Genomic DNA, 24,153 nt, shown 5'->3' on the forward strand with positions numbered 1-24,153 from the left:
TACCTATAGCTGTAGAGAATGCAGGGGGAACCGTGATAATGTTATCATGCAAGAAACAGCAAAGAGAGACTTACAGGCCTCATTTCCCCAGGCAGTCTTCTCTTGGTACAATGCAATCATACATCGCATCCCTTGGGAGTCTTTGGTCCACCCCCATGGGAAGGGCACTATCTGGGCAATCGGTCATCCCGAGTCACAAGCATGGCAGTAGCTACGGTTGAGATTCTGGACGGTATATTTGACCCATTCTATCCAGGCATTCACATCCCCATACCCTGTTTGAATCTCAAATGTTTGAACTGCCACATTTCAAAGGGGGCCTCCTGTTTTCTCTCCTGTTTTCTCCTTGAGTTTCTCCCTTTCTCTGATGGCAAGAGAGGATTGTTTCCATACAGCTATTCTCAAACTGGCTCTTAGGTCTCTCCCAGTTATTTGTTCTCTCTGCTCGATTGTCATTGGGCATTTAAATCTCCCCAAGCTAACACCTCACAAGCATCAAACGTGACGGCTTGTGGTACATAACCCTCTGTCACAGTCACCCATATTTTGATGGGGTATCCCATTTTTGCTATTATCTGGTCATGCCTTTTCCAGGTTGCCAATTGACCGAGGCCTTCTCTGAGGCCTCGGTCAATTGAATCACTAAAAACAAAATTAGTAATCAGTTTTTCACTATCATTATTTTTAACCCTTAGTTTTCCAAATAATTATCAATACAAAGAATAAGATATACACTACTACTATAACAACCCCCCCCCCTTGGGAGCACTGCAATTCGCTATAGGTCTGTCCTTTCTCTCAATCACAAGTCACACTCGTTAGTTACCTGTGAAAATAAAAGGTTAGTTTACAGTTGTAAGCTTTTATCCCACTCAGAATCCACTATGAGATTTTTCTCTTTGATTTCAACTTCCAACAAGTCTTCTGTAGGAACAGCTTCCCAGGTACTAGGGTGGATGGATGCCTTCACTCAAGTATAGTGAGTCCAACCTTTTTCCGCAGTTCTTACAGCTGTTTCAGTGGTTAGTAATGGTCCTTCCCATTCAGGACAGAGTTAACTCTTTCCAGCTGTGAATGAGACCCAATTTCCTGGGTGTTGGTGGTAAATGGGGAATTCCAAAGGTGGGGTTTGAGCCAACAACCCACAGGTCCTGAGAGATGACAAAGAAGAGGACAACCCCAGAATACAGTTCGTAAGAAAACTCTCTCGATTTGAATTGTGGTATCTCATCCCTTCTGCCCAGATAGGGCAATCTGAACAGCGTCTCATATGCTGAAATTCCTATATCCTTTCTTGGTGCTGTTTAAACCTGTAGGAGTAAGCATTTTACCCAAGGAAGTTGGGTTTCTAACACTAATTTAGTTAATTGCTTCTTTAATGTCTGATTCATTCGCTCCACCTTCCCAGAAGGGGAGGGGTGTCAGGGGCTGTGAAAATCCCACTCAGTCTCTAAGGCCTGCTTTAATCCTTGCAGTAAAGCTTTACACCCATCCAGTCACGTGGTCAATTAGGACAAACAAGTAACTCAGTAAAGTCTACCTGTATACTTTGGAAAGGTCAAATCCCTGGCTCCTGCCCCCCTCTAGATGGGCTACAGAAGACCTTTTTATTTACGTTTTGACAGGTATATCCTGGTACATCCTCTGCATATGTGCTTCGCTAAAGTGTATATTCCTACACAGACATACTTTCTTAGCACAACATCACACATTGCTTACACCTTCTAATGACTCTTTTGATGTAAAACAATTAATATTTGCCTCATTATCACTTTATTCAGCATTTCTCTCCCATCAGGGAGTATCCATTTTCCTTCAGACTTTGTGGCTCCTGATTCCTTAAAAAAATATTTCTTTTAAAACTTTTTAGTTCTTTCTTAATTTTCAACAATTCCCTGAATCCTCTCTGCATTTATTCTTTGTTTTCCTTCAGACATTAGATGCCTTAAATACCTGACTTCTCTTTCTCCATATTGTAATTTGTTTTTCAATACTCCCAAGCCCTGCTTTCCCAGAAAGTTGGATAGCTTGTTAGTAGCTTCCTTCACAACTGTTTTCTCCTGTCCTGACAATAAAAGATCATCCACATATTTGTAACAGTAATACCTCCTCAGGAGCGTGGAATTGCTCCAAAATCTGTTTTAGAACTTGCCCAAATAAATAGGTGGCCCTGTAAACCCCTGAGGTAAAACCGTCCATCTGTATTGTTGCTTCCGCCCCCATTTCAGGGTCTTTCCAGTTAGAGGTGAGTATATGTTTGCTCTCAGGGCCTGAGAGCACTCCATTAATAATTACTCCATTAACTGTTATTCCAGTCTAACAATTTCTAGTTGAATGCCCAATTTCATCATCAAATCCCTTCCCAACAAGTTAGTCCCTGCCTCGGGTGCATACAATAATTGCCCAGTGATCATTTTATCCCCTAGTCTCAGCTTGGTATCCCCCAAAAGCGCCACTGTTATCCCAGGCCCGTCTACCCCTCATCACTTTTTAGGGTTTCATTAGTTAATTTAATCCCTGATATCTTGCCAGGCTTTAATCACACAATGAACTTTCAAGAGCCCTTGGGATACTGGGTCCTCAGGTCTGTGAGGAATGTTTTAACAATTCGTGTCCATAAAGAACAGTCCTGTCTGCCTCTGGGTCCTGCACTGGCAATTCAATTCTTGAACCACAGATGCAGTGTGTCCCAGTCTCCCCCTCATTCTAGTCAATTTATCAAGTCTTCAGAAAATACTCCTCAAATTTATGAACCTGTTTGCTTTTGTTATTCCGGACTTCTATTTCTAACAGTTACAGGCTTTTTTTTTGTCTTCTTTGAGATTAACTTAACACTGCTATAGGTGTGACTGTCCCTGTGAATGGCTGGTGAGGAATGTTTTAATTACTCGTGAAGTGTCAATAAGAAAGCTATTTGTGTTTGATGTCTGGGAGTTTCAGAACAACTGATAACAACTAGTGACTGTTATGGGATACTATGCAGGCCTCTGATATCTGGCCAGGTGGCCAAGAGATTAAGAAGAAAAAAAAAAAGAAGCTGCAGGAAGGCTAGGAGACAAGACCTGCAGGGGATGCTGTGTAAACTTGACACGCTGACAAGGAGTACAAAGGGGAAGGACAAGAAAAAAACTTGGAGAGGAAGACTACGAGCCTTCAGCATGAAAGACCCCTAGAGACCTCCAGAGGGACCACCGGAGACTGATGTGCATGCTCCAGTAGGAGGGACTGGACCCCGAAAGCTAATTATAATAACCATTTTTTTTTTTATAAGTAGTAATGAATATGTATTAGTCTAGGAGTATAAAAATCAGCTACTTGATGTGGCTGGTGTGCATCCTGGTGGAGTGGAGACTCCCAGTGCACCCAGCGCTGTTTGTTTACCTCTATTCTTTTAATAAATCCTATTTTTTTTTATTTAATACTATTTTGAAGACTGAGCCATTTATAACAGGTCTCATCCCCGAGTACTTTCTCATTCTGACCCCAAGTCTCTCATATGATTTCTGTGTTGCACACTATTATTATTCCAGCCAGGATTGGCAAGTGGGTATTTCTGCCCTGCCGGTATTACCCCTGGTCCTGGAAGATGAGCTCTTTCCCATTCTTGTATAGCAGCTCTCCTCCTGATCATTCCCATTTCTTTCCCTGTAAACAACATACTTATAGACATAATTCCCTCCCCCAAGAGTATAAATCAGGTCGTAGGAACTGGTCTAATTGTTCAACTAGGCTGTTGGGGTCCTCGAATAAAGACTTCCTCTCCTTCTTAAAAAGTCCTAACCTCTCTGCTGGTAAGGAGGGGGGGTAGTTCACCTAAGAGGATACACAGTTAGTGTTAGTACTGTTAGTATCAGGGAAGGCAAAATTCTCAATATATCTTCTACCTTGTTCTAATTCTTGCCAGAGCCTAGAGTACGATCCTTCTTTAGGGACAGTGTTAATTACAGTCCCTGTCTCCCTTCCTGGAGTGACTGCTGCTGCCACGGGTACAATATTAGGATTATAGGGAGCATAATTTGGCTCCTTCTCTGAAAAAGGAATCTTATTGTTTACACATAAATTTAAAGCCTGAATTTTCATCAGACCCGTATTTTGGCCAAAATACTGCTGTTTCCTTAATTGGTTCTTTTGTCCAGACTGATACACAATATTTAACCTTTTTTTAATTATTTTTCTTTAACAATCCCTCTAATTTTGGGATTATGTTTCCAATTTCTTATCATTCTTCAGGAAGAACTCTTGGTAGGCACTCCCCCAAGGGATATCTCCCTGTCCCCTGGAACTCATATTTCCCATTTTTTCTAGCCCTCGTCAGTATGTTGCTACAGAAATTTCCCTTCTGCAGTGTACCACACACTAATGTTCCGATTCTGGAAAATGGGGGTGTACTTCCAAGCACTTCCCCGTGCAAGGATTACCGTACACCAGATTCCCCTGGTGTAGTGCCAGCACTTCCCCGTGCGAGGGCTTACCATACACCAAAATTCCTGCGACTCTTCCTTTCTTTCCTTTATCTCACGCTTTGTCTGTCTCCAGCCACACCCCTCGCGGAGCTACGGAACCGTGGATCAGGACTCCACACTCGCTTCGTACAGAAGTACGTCTCACTCACACATCACACAGAGTCTCACCCAACACCCAAGGCAATACTTAATATTTCTTACCTTGGTCTGTGCACAGAGTTACCGGATCGATTCTTAAAAACCTGGAGTGCCTACCTTCTTCCCTTCCCCACTACTTCACGGATCCTGCCTCTTTAACCAGTCTTGGGCCCTTTGTCAGCTTTCCACAGAACCGCCACCGTCGATGCACAGGACCGCTGAAATCAGAGGGGCATGCCTTCCTGCTGCTGCGGCGGCGGGGCTCCCCAGTAGGTGACTGGATCCCGGACGAGCCCCCAAATTGTGAGAAACACTCCGTAGCCAATAACTTAGGCTCAGGCGAGGATCTCAGTGAAGTAGTAATTTATTCGCGATTGCAATGGCGGGCGCCCCACAAGCAGGAGAGAGTGCATCTACTAGTTCCAAAACACAGTTTATATACCTTTTGATGGCAGGACCCTCCCCTGTTTCCCCACTGAGTGGGTAATCCAGGTTCACAATCTATCTGATGCTTCACAAACAATGCATGGCCTTCAGTTGCCGGCCTGTTAAATTTCAAATTTCTTTTGTCATTTTTACTTCTTGCAGTGGTAATGCTTCTTCACTTATCTGACTTGACTTGACACCGTGATTTTCACCTAATTGTCCTAAGGAGTCTGATTGTCTGCATTTTACATGGTCGCCTGCTAAGCTTTCTTATCACTGTAAGCATATCTCAGTACCACATTCCTTCCTTCTAAACAATGTAACACTGCAAAAACAATATTTATATTCCCACACTTGGAAGTCCTGATCCATCCATTCCGAACAGGAGATTGGGATCTGATGGAGAGAATTGAAACTGCAACCTGAGTGGGACAGACTGTTCCAAGTGCTCCTGACTACTGAGACGGCAGTAAGAACGGCTGAGAGAGGGTGAACTCATTCCTGGGTAAAAGCATCAGTTAACCCCGATACCTGAGAGACTGCATTAACAAAGACTTTTAAGGTTAAAACTGTTGAAAGTATCTATTGTAAACCTTTAACTTCTCCTTAGAAGAATTCTTAATGAATTAATGAGTAAAAGGGATTGAATTACACAGAATTGGAGTGTTTCCAGGGAACACTCCCTGGAAGTGGGAGAAAAAGAAAGGGGGATATTCGATCCCCACCAGAAGAATCCTTATCAGTTTGTGATTTTTATTGTTTCTTAATTATTATTTCTTAATTATTATAGGGGTGTATATATACATATAGAAATGATGTATTTTAAGTTCATCTTAGTAATACCTGTTCTCAGTGGATTAGTGATAGGATGGAGGGAAAGTTCGGCATTTCCAATTAATCCAGAACATCTCTCAAGTGAAATAATTGTTGGATTTGTACCCAGATGCCTAGAAAGACTGAAAACGCCTTGTCCCTGATTGCTATTTCCAGCAGCAACTCTGTCTGGATTCTCTAGATTTCTAAAAATGACAGATCTTACTCAGTCCCGGGAAGGAATAGATTTTGAAGTTGAGCTCCCTACGCATAGTCCTGGCTACAACATACTGTGTTATCAAAGGTGCCTTTTAAACAATGATAGAAAACTCAGGAGGCAATATTACTGACCCTGGGTGTGGAAATATCCATGAAGTAGGGAATAATCTATACTGTATACCGAATATGGCAGCTACGGGAACGCTAATATACATAATGCACACCAGATACAACATGAGAATCCTGTAACCAGATGGTCTGTCCCAAATGGCAAGGGGTGGTACTGGCTATGTGGCAATAAATCCAGGAAGGTGTTGCCCCTAGGATGGAAGGGAGATTGCACCCTGGAGGCAATCATTCCAAATGTATCTATTATTGAACACCCACAAAGCCGAAGCCCCCTTGAGACCACACGTGGAATTAAGCGGATTCCAGATAATCCTTTAGTAAAATTCTCTAGCATTTCACAGTTTTGCAAAGTGTTTTTTATCTTGTTTAGGGGTGAGTGAATTAGAAAAAGACGTTGTAAATATCTCCAAATACAAAAGTATTGTAAATATATTGAAGAACTAGAAAATAAGTTTGATAAGTTTGCAAAAATAGTACTCTAGAATCAAATAGCATTAGATTTATTAATAACCTCATAAGGAGGAGTGTGCACTGTAATTAATACTAGTTGCTGTATATATGTAGATCAAATGGGACAGATTTGACTGATCTCAAAAATATTCGGGGGGAAAAAAAGCAAAACAAGATCCTACGTAGAGTGGCTCAAGATGACACTTTCTGGGGATTTAGAAACATTTGGGAGAAACTAACATCGTGGTTATCTGAACAGAATTGGCTCAGACAACTATTTGTTGGTATTGTAATAATAATGGCATTGTATATCTATCATCTCCCGTGACATCCGAAGAAGAATATTGCACCTCAATGTTGGAAAAGCTCAAGAGTGCGGTATGTGAAGAGGTACAAAAACAACAAGAGGAGTAAGAAAAGAAGAGGGGGGAATTGTGAGAAACTAAGTTGGTTTTTTTTGCAGTAGAACATGTTTTTGAAGTAGAGTGTGTTTTTGCAGTAGAAAAATAACCTTCTGTATTCAAAGGTAGTTGTGTAGTCATAACAAGGAGAAATGTAGAAAAGTAGATAAGTGGACAGCAGGAGGCCTCACTGTTCCAAAATAAGGCAGAAGCTTGAGAAAAACAGGATGAGCAGTTTGAGAACAGTAAAACAAAGATCACAAGTTCTCAAAGCATAAGAAAGGAGAAATTAAAGGGAAAAAGGAGAAATTAAAGGGTTGAGCAAAAATATTGTGCATATATGGTATAGAGGAGCGTCGAGTAGCTTGTGAACCTGTAGTACTCAGCCAATGAGGAAACAGGGGACGTGATCAGGTGTCGGGTAGTATGGAATAAAAGGTTATGATTTGTTTACTAAAATGCGCTCCTAATTGCCAGGACGCCCACCATTGCAATCGCGAATAAAATAGCTTCACAGAAGATCCTGTCTGAAGAAAATTATTGAGATTTTTCTTACACAGCTGCATGCGCTGTATTACCAGATAACACACAAGTTCATAAAGCAGCATAAGAGCCATAAGCTGTAGTAGTTTTGTGGCAGAGAATGCAATGATACAAAGCAACCTTTATTATTATTATTATTATTATTATTATTATTATTATTATTATTATTATTATTTTATTGTATTTGAGATTTTTTCTTGCTAATTGTTGGTCACACCCTGCCATTATTTGCCCCTTGTAGCAGGCAATCATTTTCTGGCTAGCAGAATTCTGACAATCATGGCAGGCCTCCCAGCGGTGGGTGAATAACTTAACACTACGGAGTATATTTCACAGCATGACCTTGCTTAGAGCAATGCAATTAGCTTGGACTTCCCATATCAGTTTCTCTCCTACTTTCAGACGGTTGCAACTTCTCCAGACATGAAACTGTGGCTGCAGGAGAGATTCCTGCCAAGCCACACACTGAACCACACAGTGTTTAAAGCGCTTAAGAAACATAAGCTAGGGCAGCTGAGCTAATCTTCATTAGTGCTGATGTCCGTGCAGGACAAAGATACAATGCACAAGATAGCTGGAGTTCTGCCAAATTAGCTTGTGAATGATTCGTTTTTCTGTGGTAGTAGTTGTAGCCCCTAGCCCCAAGGATACCGACACTTCCCAACTTCTTAGATACTGACCTGGGAATAAATGCAGCAAGCTCTGCTCTCAGGTGGAGAACAATTATTAATACAAGAAGGTGAGGTTCCACTTGGCCTGGGCTACACACTGCTGCTGTTTCTCATGTACAACCTGGCAGACTTGTAGCCAGGCAGAAGTTGGACAAGCCCTATGACCTGATGTGAAATAATCCCTTCCCTCTCGTTTCTCTGTAAAATGGGCTATTATGTCTGATCAATGAGGTGCCCAGCTCACTATTTATCTTCATGACTGTTAAATGCAACACAAGAAGTGTCTGGAACACAGCTCAGTACATTGTAAAACTGTACATCAGATCACCAGTCTCTATACCTAACCCTTAAAAAGCTAACCTGTGTAGAAAGGTGATAGCAGGAATCTTATACATTTTTATTTTCTGAAACCAGGAGATAGCAGCACCTGGGCTTGCAGGATCTAGCAAGTTCTTCATCTGCTGAAGCCAAAGAGCATGAGAGATGGGAACCATGCCATTGGGAGCTACATTTGAGTGTTTTATTAGTTGTTCTTCTGCAGAATCAAAATATTTAGCAAATTACTTTAAAGATTCCTCAAGACTGATGATATTTTATGTATTTAGAACTTGAACAATGTATAACATAATACTCGGTACTATCAAAAACAACTCAAAACCTGATTTCTAGTACTAGATGTTATTATGTAATTCTACAGCAATGTGGAAAATGGAACTAATGCAGTGAGTATATTTGTTTTAAAGAAAGTGCTTGAAAGAAACCTCCTGCATCACACTGAGTATTATTTAAAACAAAAGATGATTGATTTCCTAGCAGAACATTTTCTTAAATATTCTACAAGCCTGGGGGATTAAGAATACTGAGCCCCAGCTCTCTGCCTTCGGGTTCAAGAACCAACAGCAGTTGCAGGGCCAGGCCGAGTTCATGGTTTACCTGTTCCAAGTGAACGTATACACCGCTCAGCATTGGACACTCATGTCTGGCAGAAGTGTTGGATGCATGGGTTAAAAACAATCACAAGAGGAACAGCTTCTCTTTATGCATAGTGACAGTTTCTGAACCAGTGTTTTTACTAAGTTATAGGCTAACTTTCAACCAAAAAATTAAATTCCATTGCACTGAAGGTCAAATTTAACCAGTTAATTTGGACTGTGACACAGTCAAGTAATTCAGTACAAGCAGACACCATGAAAGCAGCTTCAAAGAACCAAAGCATCCTAGGTTTCAGAACCAACTTCATATTCTTCTGTCCAACTCCACTGCAACAGTGGGAGGAACCACTCCAGTCTCTGCCTATGTACAATTCCAGTAGAGGCTGGGCAGTTTAAACTCTCCATGGCCAAGCTGGAAAAAAAGGAAACTTAGGAAAGGACACTTTAAAAATTTAAAGTAAGAAAGAAAGTTGTCTCCCAGTGGAAAGAGAAATGCTGGAGTGATGCACGCAGGTAGGCTTGCCCAGTAACGCTCCCATGTGTGTGAAAAGCTGGACTCCTTCCTGCCGAGACCAAGTCACATTGGATGTGAAGTTGGCATGCGAGATCCCAGGAATGTGTTTTCAGCTGGCTCCTGCACGGGCCATTAGATCTTCCAAAGCATTGTGTTGGTCACTGTTATGTAATAATAAGACCTCCTTAATGTCTTTTAGTTCAAAGCCCATTTCTTTAAATTGACTCATTAGTTGGAGAAGTTCTGTGATCTGAAAGAGACAGACGATTATTTGCAAGAGAAAAGATCAGGGCTCAGTCTTACTCAGAGCTGGGGTTTAGCACAGAGATGGTCTTCAGCGACTGGGCACCCCATGGGGACAATCCCACTCCCATGCACAGCCCATACACGCTCAGTTTGAAGCAAATCCACTCCAACAAGAGTTGGCAGGGCTCTGCATGCAGCAGCCCTCTGGGCCTCACTTTCAGTTCCCAGCATTTGCAGTCCTGCATCTCCCAAACCCTCTTCAGTAAACACACCAAAGCCTAGTCTGGGGTAGTCTCTCTCAGTAGAAATTAATCAGCCTGTCCCAATTCAGACTCCCAGAAAGGTTGATTAATATCACTTTGCTCCCCCATCCAGCAGCTCCAGCTGCATACGAAGTTTTTTCAAGTTACTTTGACTTTGAGAAGAACAGTACAACAGCCCTCACTATAAAATGACTCTTCAGATCTAGGGCAAAATGGGGCTATTATGAAAAATCCTACTGGACACTTGTACTTGGTCTGTCTGGGATGGAGTTAACTTTCCCTGCAGCAGCCCATACAGTGCTGTGCTCTGCACTTGTAGCTAGAACAGCACTGGTATCACACCAGTGTTGTGTCTATTGCTGCACAATACTGGCACTGCATCAGGACTTCCTCCAAGGCCCCCAGAGCCAGCAAGCTGGGGGTGGGCAAGAGGTGGGGAGGGGACATCACATAGCTGATCTAAACCAAACAAAGGGATGTTCTATAGCATGTGATGTCACACAGCAATAAGAGCTGGGAAAGGGGAAGGATACTTTCTTCTCCCCCTCTTCTTTTGAGGAGGGCGAGTAAGAGTGCTGTTGTGATGGAGTTCAGCTGCCCAGCGGGGTAAAGCCACCACAACACCATGTGCTATACTACCAACACCAAACAAATCCTTCCCAAGCTCTTAAAACAGTGACAACTAGTAAATCAACTCAAATGTTTATGAACCCTCTGCTACTTACAGTGCCTCCACTCCAGAGGGGAAAACCAGGTTAAAACAGACAACCAGGAGAGCAGTCATTTCCAATTTGGGGGTTAAGCCACTAGCAAATGTGTTTCCGAAACACTGTCACTTCCCTTATCTTCACACTGTTGCTTCTCTGTTTGCAAGCTCATCACTAGCTGTATGTATATGTCGGGGGGAAGGTGGGTGAATTGCACCTCCAAAGAATTCCCATTATAACTCAGCACACAACAGGCACTAAAAAGCAGTTCTGCTGTCCTCTGTACCTTTGGTGCTGGCAAAGCAGCCACACCATAAACCACAAAAACTGTTTTTTTCCAGCTTCTTTCAGACAGAGTCCTAACCCAATTTGTACAGTGGAGAACATTTACAGCCAGGGTAAGCTGGAAGGGTTTTGATGATAATTTGCTGCTTCTGAAGTTAACTCTCTCTGTACCGAGCACCTTGCTCAAAAGACAACACTGTGTTTGGAACATTGCCATCAAAATAAGCGGGGTCTTTAAAAAGAGCTTGTCCTCATAAAAATGCATGTGAGTAAGGGTAATAAACCAATAAACCAATGCAGAAGAAATCTAATGTTTTAACATATTCCCTTCATCACCACAAGAATGTTCTTTGGCAGCCAGTTTTGACAACAAGGCAACATTACCATGGAGATAGAATTACACCAACCACTTCATAGTGCTGGAATTTCCCTTTGTGGTGCATTCTCACTATTGCAGAGCACACGGCACTCTCACCTTCTCCTCTGAACACTGATGCATTTCCAAAGCTGCTTCAACAAGAAGTGGATCAAAGCCCTTCTCACAAAGCTGTCCGTGTACAAACAGGTAATCCAAAACCTGCAGGGAACAAAACAAAGAAGTTTGCAGAGCTGCATTCACAGCACAGAGTCGTACACCTTGGTACGTGCAGAGGAACTGAGCACAACTCTATCCCAGACCAGGGGGACCAGCACAACTCTATCACCGGGAACCGAGACAAAGCTCTTCTTACTCTATCTTGAGACGCTCTTTGTGCAAGAGCTTGTTCAAAAAAACAGCAAACAAGTCCTTCTGTCTTTGTGCTCTCCCATCAACTTCATCTTTCACTCCAGTCAAACAGCCTTCCTTCTCTAGCCTTCCATTCTGAATCACTCAGAGCAGAAAAGCTCCGTGACATGGTTTTAGCAAGCGTTTGAGGCAACACATGGCAAGAAACACCACAGTCAGAGCACACAAAAAGTCAGTCACTGGTGCCTCACGAGGCTTTCATGGCTGTAGTAAGCCTGCAGGGGCCCGTCTCTCTACAGGGAGAGGCATCATCAGAGTAACCCCTTGTGCTCCAAAAAGGGAAGGTGCTTTGCTTTTTGGTCACGCAGCACTAAAGGCATGGATCCATACCGAGCTTCCCAAGGATTGTTCTGTGACTCGAGGAAGACTGTGCTGACTGAAGCAGATTAACAGAAACTTATGCAGATGTTCTTTGGTTTGGGAAGCCTTTTCTGCCAGGTGAAAACTTCTGGGGCAGTTCTGCAATCCACTGTTAGAATAAAGTGCCCTCCCTCTCCATTTTGCAAAGCTAAGGCTGTTTCTCAGCAGAATCAGCACCCACTCAAAGGTTTCTCTCTTCCTGCAAAAACTCTTACCTGGTCTATGTTCTGTCCCTTCTTCTTCATGGCTTTCAGGACGTTCTCAGGCGAGTACCCCATGTTGACGATGGTCTCTATGCACTGCCTCTCGCTAGCGGAGAGGGCCTGCTGTATGTCAGGAGCAGGGCCACCTGACCGCTTTGCGCAGCTGGTGTTATTGGGCACTTGAGACACTGGGAAGTTTTGGTGCATTACCTACAAGGGAAAACCCAGAGGCTTAGGTGATGGTCATCTTTTGCATCCATGTCCCCATTCCTGGCTACTTCAGGACTAGGACACCCCACAAAATTAGGTAACCAAGGCTGTGCTGGGGAAGTTGCTCATTGGTAGGATGAAACCAAGCATTTTATGTAGTCTGACTCCTACCACACCCTTTTTACCCTCAAAAAGACATTTGATTACCTAGATTTCTTGTTACATACATACTGCCAGGACTGAAACTTTCTCACACCCAACCTTTCCAACAGTAAAGGTCCTTATGATATGGGAAAGCCCTTTACCCTGGAAGAAGCAAGGGATTGCTTCCCTCACCCTGCAGTTCACTCATCACCTATGATTTTCTGTACTCAGAGGAATGTTACCTCTGGAAACGCCCCAGCAGCATTTTACAAATACCACGCAATGCAAGCACACAGGAAGGTGGGAACTTACCATAGGCATTTCTGTTTCCTTGTTGTCTGGGTGTACCTGTTGGACAACACATGAACAAGGTGATGAACATTACACACAAGCAGAGTTTGCTACAGCTGGAGAAAAAGGTTTCAGGGAAGAGACTGCGGACTGTGTCTACCGTACTGGAGAGACCTGTGGCCTGATCAGTAATCCACAGAGGCTATGCAGTAGTGGTTATGCAGTAGAGGTTATGCAGTTGTGTGTAGTTATAAGATAATCATAAGGATTGTTTGTTCTGCTCTCAAAGCAATGCACTTTGCATGCTGTATATGAGCAAAATGGCACAATGGCTAAACACACGTGGTTTCTCACCAGCATCCAATACTGTCCCATGCCCAGCACTGGGCTAACAACACCTATCTCTGACAGTAAAAATTGGTCATGGTTTCAGCTGGGATAGAGTTAGGATAGAGTTAGGATAGAGTTAATTTTTCAGGTTCAGGGTCCTGACAGACCAGTGAAGACTGAGACAAAGCACTTATTGAGTACCTCAGCTTTTTCCATGTCTGAGGAAGCCAGTTCTCCCGTCTCGTTTATCAGAGGGGGAACACTCTCCTTGGCCTGTCTCCTCCTGCCTATGTATCTGTAGAACCCCTTCTTGTCATTCTTCACATCCCTTGCCAAGTTCAGCTCCATATTGACAAGTTCAGCTCCATCTGTGCCTTGGCTTTCCTGATCCTATCTCTACACATCCGGATGACACCCCTGTGTTCCTCCCAGGCTACACAACCCTGCTTCCACTTCCTGTACATTTCCCTCTTTTCCCTCAGTTAAAGCTGCAGGTCCTTGCTAAGCCACACCGGTAGCCCGTCTCTCACCGGGTGGTGAGCAATTGCATTGTGCATCACTTGTTTTGCACACATTATTAGTAGTCTCTATCTCAACCCATAGGCTCCATTTTCCTGATTCTCTCCCCCATCCCAGAGAGGGAGGGGGGAGGGTGTACTAATGGCTGTGTGGTGCTTAGCTACCGGCCGGGTTAAACCACAACAGTCCTTTTGGCACCTAACGTGGGGCATGAGGGATTGAGATAACAACAGATCTGACTAGAGCGTGTTAAAACAAGATTCTTATAAGCATTACATCAGTTTAATAGTTGCTAATCACAATGCCGATTTTTGTGATCTCAAGTCTGCCGTGCCTGCTTTCCAAACTGAGTTATATAGCACATTACTTAGTGTATGTGTTCCCTGTTGTGTTGCTTATCACTTCTGGGGGTTGGTATAGGGTTATTATTTTGATGTGCTGTGTAACACTGGCTTACGATATGATAAAATTACCGGCCATGAGACTAATCCGGTATTTATACTCAGCATTGCCGTCAACTCCATACTTTGGGAACCCTACCTCAGAAACTATTACTAATTACACCTTTCACGCTTTTTCTTCAGGGAGCCAATCATAGAATCATAGAATGGCCTGGGTTGAAAAGGACCTTAAAGATCATCTAGCTTCAACCCCCCTGCTCTGGGCAGGGTTGCCAACCACTAGAGTAGGCTGCCCAGAGCTGCATCCATCCTGGCCTTGAATGCCTCCAGGGATGGGGCATCCACAACCTCTCTGGGCAACCTGTTCCAGTGCCTCACCACCCTCTGAGTGAAAAACTTCCTAATATCTAACCTAGATCTCCCCTGTCTTAATTTAAAACCATTCCCCTTGTCCTATCACTACCAACACATGTAAACAGGCGTTCCCCCTCCTGTTTATACGCTCCCTTCAAGTACTGGAAGGCCGCAATGAGGTCTCCCTGGAGCCTTCTCTTCTCCAAGCTAAACAAGCCCAGTTCCCTCAACCTTTCTGCATGGGAGAGGTGCTCCAGCCCTCTGATCATTTTAGTGGCCCTCCTCTGGACTGTTCCAAGAGCTCCACATCCTTCTTGTGCTGGGGGCCCCAGGCCTGCACGCAGTATTCCAGGTGGGGTCTCACAAGAGCAGAGTAGAGGGGGACAATCACCTCCCTCTCCCTGCTGGCCACCCCTTTTTTGATGCAGCCCAGGACATAGTTGGCCTTCTGGGCTGCAAGCACGCACTGCCGGCTCATGTCCAGCTTCTCGTCCATCGGGACCCCCAAGTCCTTCTCCACAGGGCTGCTCTCAAGTTCTTCTTCGCCCAGTCTATATAAATACCTGGGATTGCCCCAGCCCAAGTGCAACACCTTGCACTTGGCCTTGTTGAACCTCATTAGGTTCTCATGGGCCCACCTCTCCAGCCTGTCCAGGTCCCTCTGGATGGCAACCCTTCCCTCTACTGTATCGACTGCACTGCTCAGCTTGGTGTCATCTGCAAAGTTGCTGAGGGTGCACTTGATTCCATCTATGTCATTGATAAAAATGTTGAAGAGCACTGGTCCCAAGACTGACCCCTGAGGGACAGACACCACTTGTGACCGGCCTCCACCCAGACATAGAACTGTTGACCACAACCCTTTGGCTGCGACCAGCCAACCAATTCTTTATCCACCTAACAGTCCATCCTTCAAATCCATACCTCTCCAATTTAGAGAGAAGATTGTGGTGAGGGACAATATCAAAGTCTTTGCTCAAGTCCAGGTAGATGATATCCATCGCCCTTCCTTTGTCCACCGATGCTGTCACTCCATCATAGAAGGCCACCAGATTGGTTAGGCAAGATCTGCCTTTGGTGAAGCTGTGCTGGCTGTCTCGGATCACCTCTTTAGCTCGTGCATGCCTTAACATGTCTTCCAGGAGGATCTGCTCCATGATCTTCCCAGGCACAGAGGTGAGGCTCACCGGCCTGTAGTTCCCCGTGTCTTCCTTTCTCCCTTTCTTAAAAACGAGAGTAATGTTTCCCTTTTTCCAGTCACCAGGGACTTCACCCGACAGCCATGATTTTTCAAATATGATGGAGAGCGGCTCGGCAACCACATCAGCCATCTCTCTCAGCACCCTGGGATGTATACCATCTGGACCCACGGACTTATACGCATCCAATTTCCTTATGTGGTCCCGGACTTGTTCCACTGTCACAGTAGGATGGAATCTGCTCCTCTCAACCTCTCCTTGAGGTTCAGGGTCCTGACAGACCAGTGAAGACTGAGACAAAGCACTTATTGAGTACCTCAGCTTTTTCCATGTCTGAGGAAGCCAGTTCTCCCGTCTCGTTTATCAGAGAGGGAACACTCTCCTTGGCCTGTCTCCTCCTGCCTATGTATCTGTAGAACCCCTTCTTGTCATTCTTCACATCCCTTGCCAAGTTCAGCTCCATCTGTGCCTTGGCTTTCCTGATCCTATCTCTACACATCCGGATGACACCCCTGTGTTCCTCCCAGGCTACACAACCCTGCTTCCACTTCCTGTACATTTCCCTCTTTTCCCTCAGTTAAAGCTGCAGGTCCTTGCTAAGCCACACCGGTAGCCCGTCTCCTCTGCTCGATTTCTTCTGCTGGGGGATGGAGAGCTCTTGCGCTCTCAGAAGGGTGTCCTGAAACTCTGTTCCATTCCTATGCCCTCAAGGACAGTTTCCCAGGGGATCCCAGCCAGTAATTCCTTGAGCAGCCAGAAGTTTGCTCTCCTCAAGTTCAGGGTCCTGACTCTGCTTTTTTGCCAGACCCATATTCCTCAAGATCACAAACTCCACCAGGGCACGGTCGCTACAGCCCAGGCAGCCTCCAATCTTAACCTCTCTAATGCTCTCTTCCACATTGGTGAGCACCAGGTCTAGTAAGGCTTCACCTCGGGTCGGTCCGTCTATTACCTGGACCAGGAAGTTATCCTCAACAGACTCCAGGAATCTCTTGGATTGCCTGGAACCCACAGTGCCACTACCCCAGCAGATACCCGGATGGTTGAAATCCCCCATCAGGACAAGAGCTTGTGAGTGCAACAGTTCTTGCAGCTGAAGCAAGAAGGCCTCGTCAACAGACTCCCCCTGATCAGGTGGCCTGTAGCAGACCCCAACCACTAGATGTCCTCTACTGGACCGATCCTTGATTTTCACCCACAAGCTCTCAACCTGGTCATGGCTGTTTCTCAGGCACAGCTCTTCACAATCTATCCACTTCCTAACATAGAGGGCAACTCCTCTTCCCCTCATTCCTCCCCTATCCCTTTGTGGTGTAATTGCCTGAAGTAACTAGGAAAATAAGACTAACATTCACATTTTTTAAGGAAAATGTACAGCATTGAAGAGGCTTTCAGGGTAGGGCATAGCTGCATTACCTGAGTGTTCCCTAGGCTCCCAACCTTAGATGCTATCGCGCTGGGGAAACTTGGTGTGCTAGCCCTAAGGACTCTATTGTTCTTGTGCACACCGAGACCGATAAGCTGTACTTTTTGCCACCCTGAGCCAAGGACCTGTCATGTTTTGACAAATGCTGTACCCTAGTGTACTTTTTGCTCATTATATTATTATCATTATAATACCAAAACACACCTCCATCCCAAAAGCTACCTGCCTCCAAGGTGCGACCACCCCTCACTGAGCATGCACTCTGAATTTCTCGGAGCCTATTACTTTAAACGGAGACAGGAAAACTTTTCACCAATCATAACTAAGATATGCTTGACTAGAGTCACTCAAGCTCCACCTAAAAGATAGAAAATAATATAAATTGGCCCGAGAGAGGGGATGTTAGGGAAGATACCACCATCAGGGGAGATACCATCCCGAGGAAATACAACATACTTAGGACCTCCTGACTCCTGGGATCAGTCGACGGGCTGAGCCTCTCTTCCCCCTCCATTGGGACGCCTTTGGGTGAGATCTGAATACTTGCTTATAAATCTCTCTAGAGTCTTTGATCTTTTTAACGTGTTTATTTCTAGGCTGTGCACCTGTAACACCTGTAACACCTGTGTATTTCATGCATGCTAGCTTGCTTTTGCAGACAGTCACTATCGACGGCAATCCAAAAGAACCTGGTTATCTGTTGCTGTAATAAACCATACTTGATTGCATTGTGATAGCTCTCATTAAATGCAACTAGGGTAAGGGTGGTTATCCGTGATAGTTCAGGGTCCTGAATCCAACCAGACCCCCAGACGGTTAATGCATTGTTGGTGAATGTCTGAACGGACCCCCAGACGGTTAACGCGTTGTTGGTGAATGTCCGACTGGTTCAGTACCCTGAATCCGACCGGGCCCGTAACGGTTAATCAGCTACACCCCTTAACGCGACACCCTTCTGAACAGTTTGTAGCCATCAACGGCCACACTCCAGTCGTGGGAATCATCCCACCAGGTTTCCATGATAGCAACTACATCATAGTTTCCTACTAGCACGGTGGCCTCTAGCTCCTTCTGTTTGTTACCTATACTGCATGCATTAGTGTCAATGCACCTCAGCTGGGTCACCTTTTGGGAGGGAGAAGCCCTAATACCCTCTTGACCATACTCAGGTGTTTCCATAGTTACGAACCTCTCACCAACCCTTGTGTCCTTCCTGAAAAATGTTCTGTCATCCTCATCCTTCACAAAGGCACAAGACTGAGAGGTCTTGCTAGCACATTCCTCACCCAGAAGAACTGGCATGTCACATTCAGGCTCCTTTCTAGTGTCCCCGGTTCCGCCCCCACCCCCCTTCATAAATCAGTCTATGGAGGGGTCAGGGGAAGATGTTTTTTTCCCACGTGTTCACGATCTCTTTCTCCTCTACCCCTTTCTTCTCCTCCAGGCAAGTTATGGTAGCTTTCCAAAACTTCAAATATCCTTGGGATATTCTGACCAGCATGTTCTTTATTGTTATGCCTCCTGAATGCACTTCAGGTTTTGTCTAAGGTTAAATAAATACTTAAGAGTGTCATCCAGAGATCTGCCCTGAGGCAGGATAGTTATGAGTGGCAGGGAGAGTGGGAGGATATGGTCAGGCATCTAGAGCAGTGGGCACCTTCAAGTGCTTTGGAAATGTATCCCCGAACAACTGCAAAATCCTAAAAAACTGGTAGAGTGCTTGAAAAAGGTGTGTCATCGCCCTGGCAGTACCAGACACACACAAATCACTGTAATGTGCTGGGGCTTGGCCTATGCTTACCGAGCTGCATTCAATACCAATATAACCCCAGTGACAGACCCTGCGGCCACTTCAACCCCTGAGACAAGCCCAGCAGCCACTCCAAGCCCTACAATGGGCCCCAATGCTGAGCCAGGGAAACAAACTGTACCAGTGTCAGGGCATGAAGATGAAGATGTCACAAAAACAACAGTAACTACCTGAAACCTATACCAACGTGAGCTACAAGATGTGCGAAAAGATTTTGGTTGCTGTATAGGTGAGCAGGTTGTCACCTGGCTGCTCCGGTACTAGGACACCAGAGCCAATAGTCTGGAATTAGAGGGCAGGGAAGCCAGGCAGAAGGGATCCCTTGCTAGAGGTGCAGGCATTGACAAAGCAATTGGAGATGGAGCACCAGGCTACAGCCTCTGGAGGTGTCTCCTGTCAGCTGTGAAGGAAAGGTATCCCTTCAAGGAAGAACTTGAATGACTACCAGGCAAGTGGGCCACTATGGAGAAGGGAATCCAGTACCTGAGGGAATTAGCCATACGGGAGGTGATTTATGAGGACCCAGACCTCAGACAAACATCCAAAGATCCAGATGAAGTCAGGTGTACACGACCCACGTGGCGGAAGTTTGTACGGAGTACACCATCATCATATGCCAGCTCATTGGCAATAATGGCCTGGAAAGAGGATGAGGAACCCACAGTGGATGAAGTGGCTAAACAACTCCGGCAGTGTGAAGGAAGTCTCTCCTCTTCCCTACATGCCTGCATGTCAGCTGTGGAGAAACATTCTGAAGCGGTCTACCATCTTTAAGAGAATTTATCTTCCTCCCCACCTGTACAAACTGGTGTCTCAGCTATCAGGGGTTAAGTGTCGTTCCGTGCGAGGAAGACGATATGGTGGGTACTCACCCCATGCCACCCTGTGGTTTTACCTACGTGACGACGGAGAGGACATGAGAAAATGGGATGGAAAATCTACCTTGACCCTAGAGGCACAGGTGTGTGAGTTGCAAAAGAAAACATTTGGAAAAAAGGGGTTCTCTGAAAAGTTTGCTGCTCCAACTTCCAGCAGACAGTCCTTCAAACACAGAAGCGAAGAAGGTTCTGGCCAGGACTAGAGGGGCCCTGCCTCCAGCCAGGGGGAGGAAAGGCACAATCGAGTTTATTGGACTGTGTGGATTCGATGGCCTGGCACGTCAGACACACAGAAGTATAAGGCTTTAGTAGACACTGGTGCACAATGTACTCACTCTAATGCCATCAAGCTATAAAGGGCCAGAGCCCATCTGTATTTATGGAGTGACGGGGGGATCCCAGCAGTTGACTGTATTGGAGGCTGAAGTGAGTCTAACCGGGACTGAGTGGCAAAAGCACCGCATTGTGACTGGCCCGGATGCTCTGTGCATCTTTGGCATAGACTATCTTAGAAGAGGATATTTCAAGGACCCAAAAGGGTTCCGGTGGGCTTTTGGCATAGCTGCCTTAGAGACAGAGGACATTAAACACTGACTGCCACCCCAACGACACCCCGACTGCCAGTACTAGGCTGGATGTTCAAAGGAAGTGTCTCCTCTACACACCATGCAACTGATGCGACATGGAGCAAGTGTGTTGCACTGATTACTCAGTGGGCTCTAATATGAAAACCCAGTCACCCAGGAATACTGGAAGTGATTGTAGACTGGCCAGAAGGCAAATATTTTGGGATATCACCAGAGGAGGAGGTGGGTCGTGCTGAAGAAGCCCCACTGTACAACAAGCTACCAGAAAATGAGAATAATCCCTGTTCACTGATGGGTCCTGTCCTATTGTGGGGAAGCATCGGAGATGGAAGGCTGCTGTATGGAGTCCTACACGACGAGTTGCAGAAGCTGCTGAGGGAGAAGGTGAATCGAGTCAGTTTGCAGAAGTGAAAGCCATGCAGCTGGCTTAAGATATTGCTGAACGAGAAAAATGGCCAGTTCTCTACCTCTACATGGATTCATGGATGGTAACAAATGCCCTGTGGGGGTGGTTACAGCAATGGAAGCAGAACAACTGGCAGCACAGGGGCAAAGCCATCTGGGCTGCTGCACTGTGGCAAGATATTGCTGCCCGGGTAGAGAACCTGGTTGTAAAGGTACACCACATAGATGCTCATGTGCCCAAGAATCAGGCTACTGAAGAACATGAAAACAACCAGCAGGTGGATCAGGCTGCTAAGATTGAAGTGGCTTAGGTGGACCTGGACTGGCAACATAAAGGTGAATTATTAATAGCCCGATGGGCCCATGACTCCTCGGGCCATCAAGGTAGAGATGCAACATACAGATGGGCTCGTGATCGAGGGGTGGACCTGACCATGGACGCTATAGCACAGGTTATTCATGATTGTGAAACATGTGCTGCAACCAAGCAAGCCAAACAGTCAAAGCCTCTTTGGTATGGAGGACGATGGCTGAAATATAAATATGGAGAGGCCTGGCAGATTGATTGCATCACGCTCCCTCAAACCCGCAACGGCAAGCGCCACATACTTACAGTGGTGGAAGCAACCACCGGATGGCTGGAAACATAGCCTGTGCCCCATGCCACCGCCCGGAACACTATCCTGGGCCTTGAAAAGCAAGTCCTATGGCTACATGGCACCCCAGAAAGAATAGAGTCAGACAATGGGACTCATTTCCAAAACAACCTTATAGACACTTGGGCCAAAGAACATGGTATTGAGTGGGTGTATCACATCCCCTATCATGCACCAGCCTCTGGGAAAGTGGAGCAATACAATGGACTGTTAAAGACTACACTGAAGGCAATGGATGCTGGGACATTCAAAAATTGGGATACGCATTTGGCAAAGGCCACCTGGTTAGTCAACACTAGGGGATCTGCCAACCGAGCAGGACCTGCCTAATCAAACCTGCTACGTACTCTAGAAGGGGATAAAGTTCCTGTACTGCACATCAGAAACATGCTGGGGAAAACAGTCTGGGCTACTCCTGCCTCAGGAAAAGGCAAACCCATTTGTGGGATTGCTTTTGCCCAGGGACCTGGATGCACTTGGTGGGTAATGCAAAAGAATGGGGAGGTCCGGTGTGTACCTCAAGGGGATTTAATACTGGGTGAGAATAGCCCATGAGTTGAATTGTATTATGTTAATTATTATATAATACTGCATGCCATCACCGTTGTGATTGCTATATGTCAATGTCCCGTTAATGGTATCACAGTAACAGGCACGCAGGCAATGATGAATGAATTTTGATAGAATTGGACAAGCACAGTGGTGTGATGGATCGAGAACGGGCTTCAGTGTGCAACAATCCAACATCACACACCATCTCTTCTGCTCTAAAAAGACTGCTGTGACAGATGGAGCCCGAAGTCAGTCATGGGCTACACAAACTGAGTTGGACATTGTATATACATATCATTATTATTTTCCTTTCTTTTCCGTCCTAATAAACTGTCTCTATCTCAACTCACAGGCTTCATTTTCCTGATTCTCTCTCCCATCCCAGAGAGGGAGGGGGGAGGGTGAGTGAACAGCTGTGTGGTGCTTAGCTGCTGGCCGGGTTAAACCACAACATTTCCCTTAGTAAACTTTTTGCTGGGTTGAAAAGGAGCTAAATGCTCTTACTTCAAGAGGAACCTTAAAGTAGCCACCTTGAAGTGCTGTTTCACATCACTCATATCAAACTTCTCATATCCAACTTGGGCTGTTAATTGCTAATTAAACAGCTGGCAGAAGAAAAGTAAGCAATGGGGAGCAGGCCCTTCTTTGAGAAGTTCCAGCCAGCCAGCACAGAAATTACCCATTTTCAGTAGCACATCTAGTTCAGAGAAGCCTCCTCTGTCCTGCCTGTTCAGTTTCCAAATCAGCCTGGCAAGGAAACCCACCTGTGTCAGGGCTGTACACCTGCTCCATTTCTGCAGAACTGGTCTGCCAAGGGGGACAACCAACCAACAGCTCTATTTTACTTTGCCCAAGGTCTGCACATTTAAAATGCAGGAAGACTTAAATAGAATCAAATAAATAGAATTAGAAGAAGCTGCAATAAATCACTTTGCCAAAACCCTCAGTATATGGCCTTTCTTAATATTTTTCAGCCAACATCAATTGCTTGAAAACTTGCCCACTTCTTTCAAAGTCCTTCTTTGGGCCCCAAGAAGGACTGGGGGAGGCAAGGGGGTTTGTTCTACATTGTCACTCAATTTCTCTTCCAGGAGACAAAGCACAAGAAATCACATGCAGTCTGATAGACTGGTTTACCTAAGAACCTGGTCCTGATGGTCATAAGAGGGGTTTGAAAGCTCTTCAAATTACACCCTTCTCCAGACTCTTTTGGCAGAGCATAAAGCACTAGAATATGGGATACAGTGAAAAAGGAGTCTGGAATAGCCCTAAAATCAGCTGGTTATCAAATACTCCAAATGAACGATGTTCTGTTATTAATGCAACAGCGAGAAGAACCCAAACTGTTTCTGACACCAGGGATTCAAGTCGCAGAAAAGCAGCTCCTTGATCTACTTGAGCTTGATAACCTGTGCTCATGATCAAAGGACTTCCAGTGGAGGACAGAATCACCTAAAGGAACTGCAGGAGACAAAGCCAGAGCTGGCCACTCAGAAGCTGTGCTCCCTTAAGACTCAAGCCTGCATTTCAGTGCCTTTCAAGAAGGCATGCAGTGCTTTCAGCCCATGCTTGCACACTGTTCCTACTTTTAGGGACTTTGTACATGTAGTGGGTTTACGTGGCAAGGTATCTGGAAAACAATGGGGCCCTTCCCAAACATGGGGCAGCTTCTAGATCTTTCTCACAGAAACCACCCCTATAGCCCCCTGCTACCAAAACCTTGCCACGTAAACCCACTACAGTACACCATCTGGGAGCATGTCCATTCTGAATCGGGAGTGTCCATAACCAAATATTTCCACAAATAAGACATTCCATACAAATTCAGGTCTCTAAACAAT

The 24,153-nt window shown here is 45.2% G+C and overlaps 1 protein-coding gene across 2 annotated transcripts in view; it reads right to left on the bottom strand.

Moving 5' to 3' along the window:
• Positions 1-7,871: 7,871 nt before the first annotated feature.
• Positions 7,872-24,153, bottom strand: part of LOC309889557 (ubiquitin-associated protein 1-like) — an 86,002-nt gene continuing 69,720 nt past the window's right edge. For both annotated transcript variants that reach the window (XM_082782419.1, XM_082782420.1), the window contains exons 5-8: positions 13,217-13,252; positions 12,563-12,760; positions 11,676-11,777; positions 7,872-9,949 (exon numbers count right to left, since the gene is read on the bottom strand). In XM_082782419.1, the coding sequence (XP_082638545.1) occupies positions 9,809-9,949; positions 11,676-11,777; positions 12,563-12,760; positions 13,217-13,252 (477 nt within the window). In that variant the 3' untranslated portion in view covers positions 7,872-9,808. The remainder of the gene's footprint in view (positions 9,950-11,675; positions 11,778-12,562; positions 12,761-13,216; positions 13,253-24,153) is intronic.

This window comes from Aythya marila, assembly GCF_965140915.1.
Source record: "Aythya marila genome assembly, chromosome: W".
Classification (NCBI taxonomy): Eukaryota; Metazoa; Chordata; class Aves; order Anseriformes; family Anatidae; genus Aythya; species Aythya marila.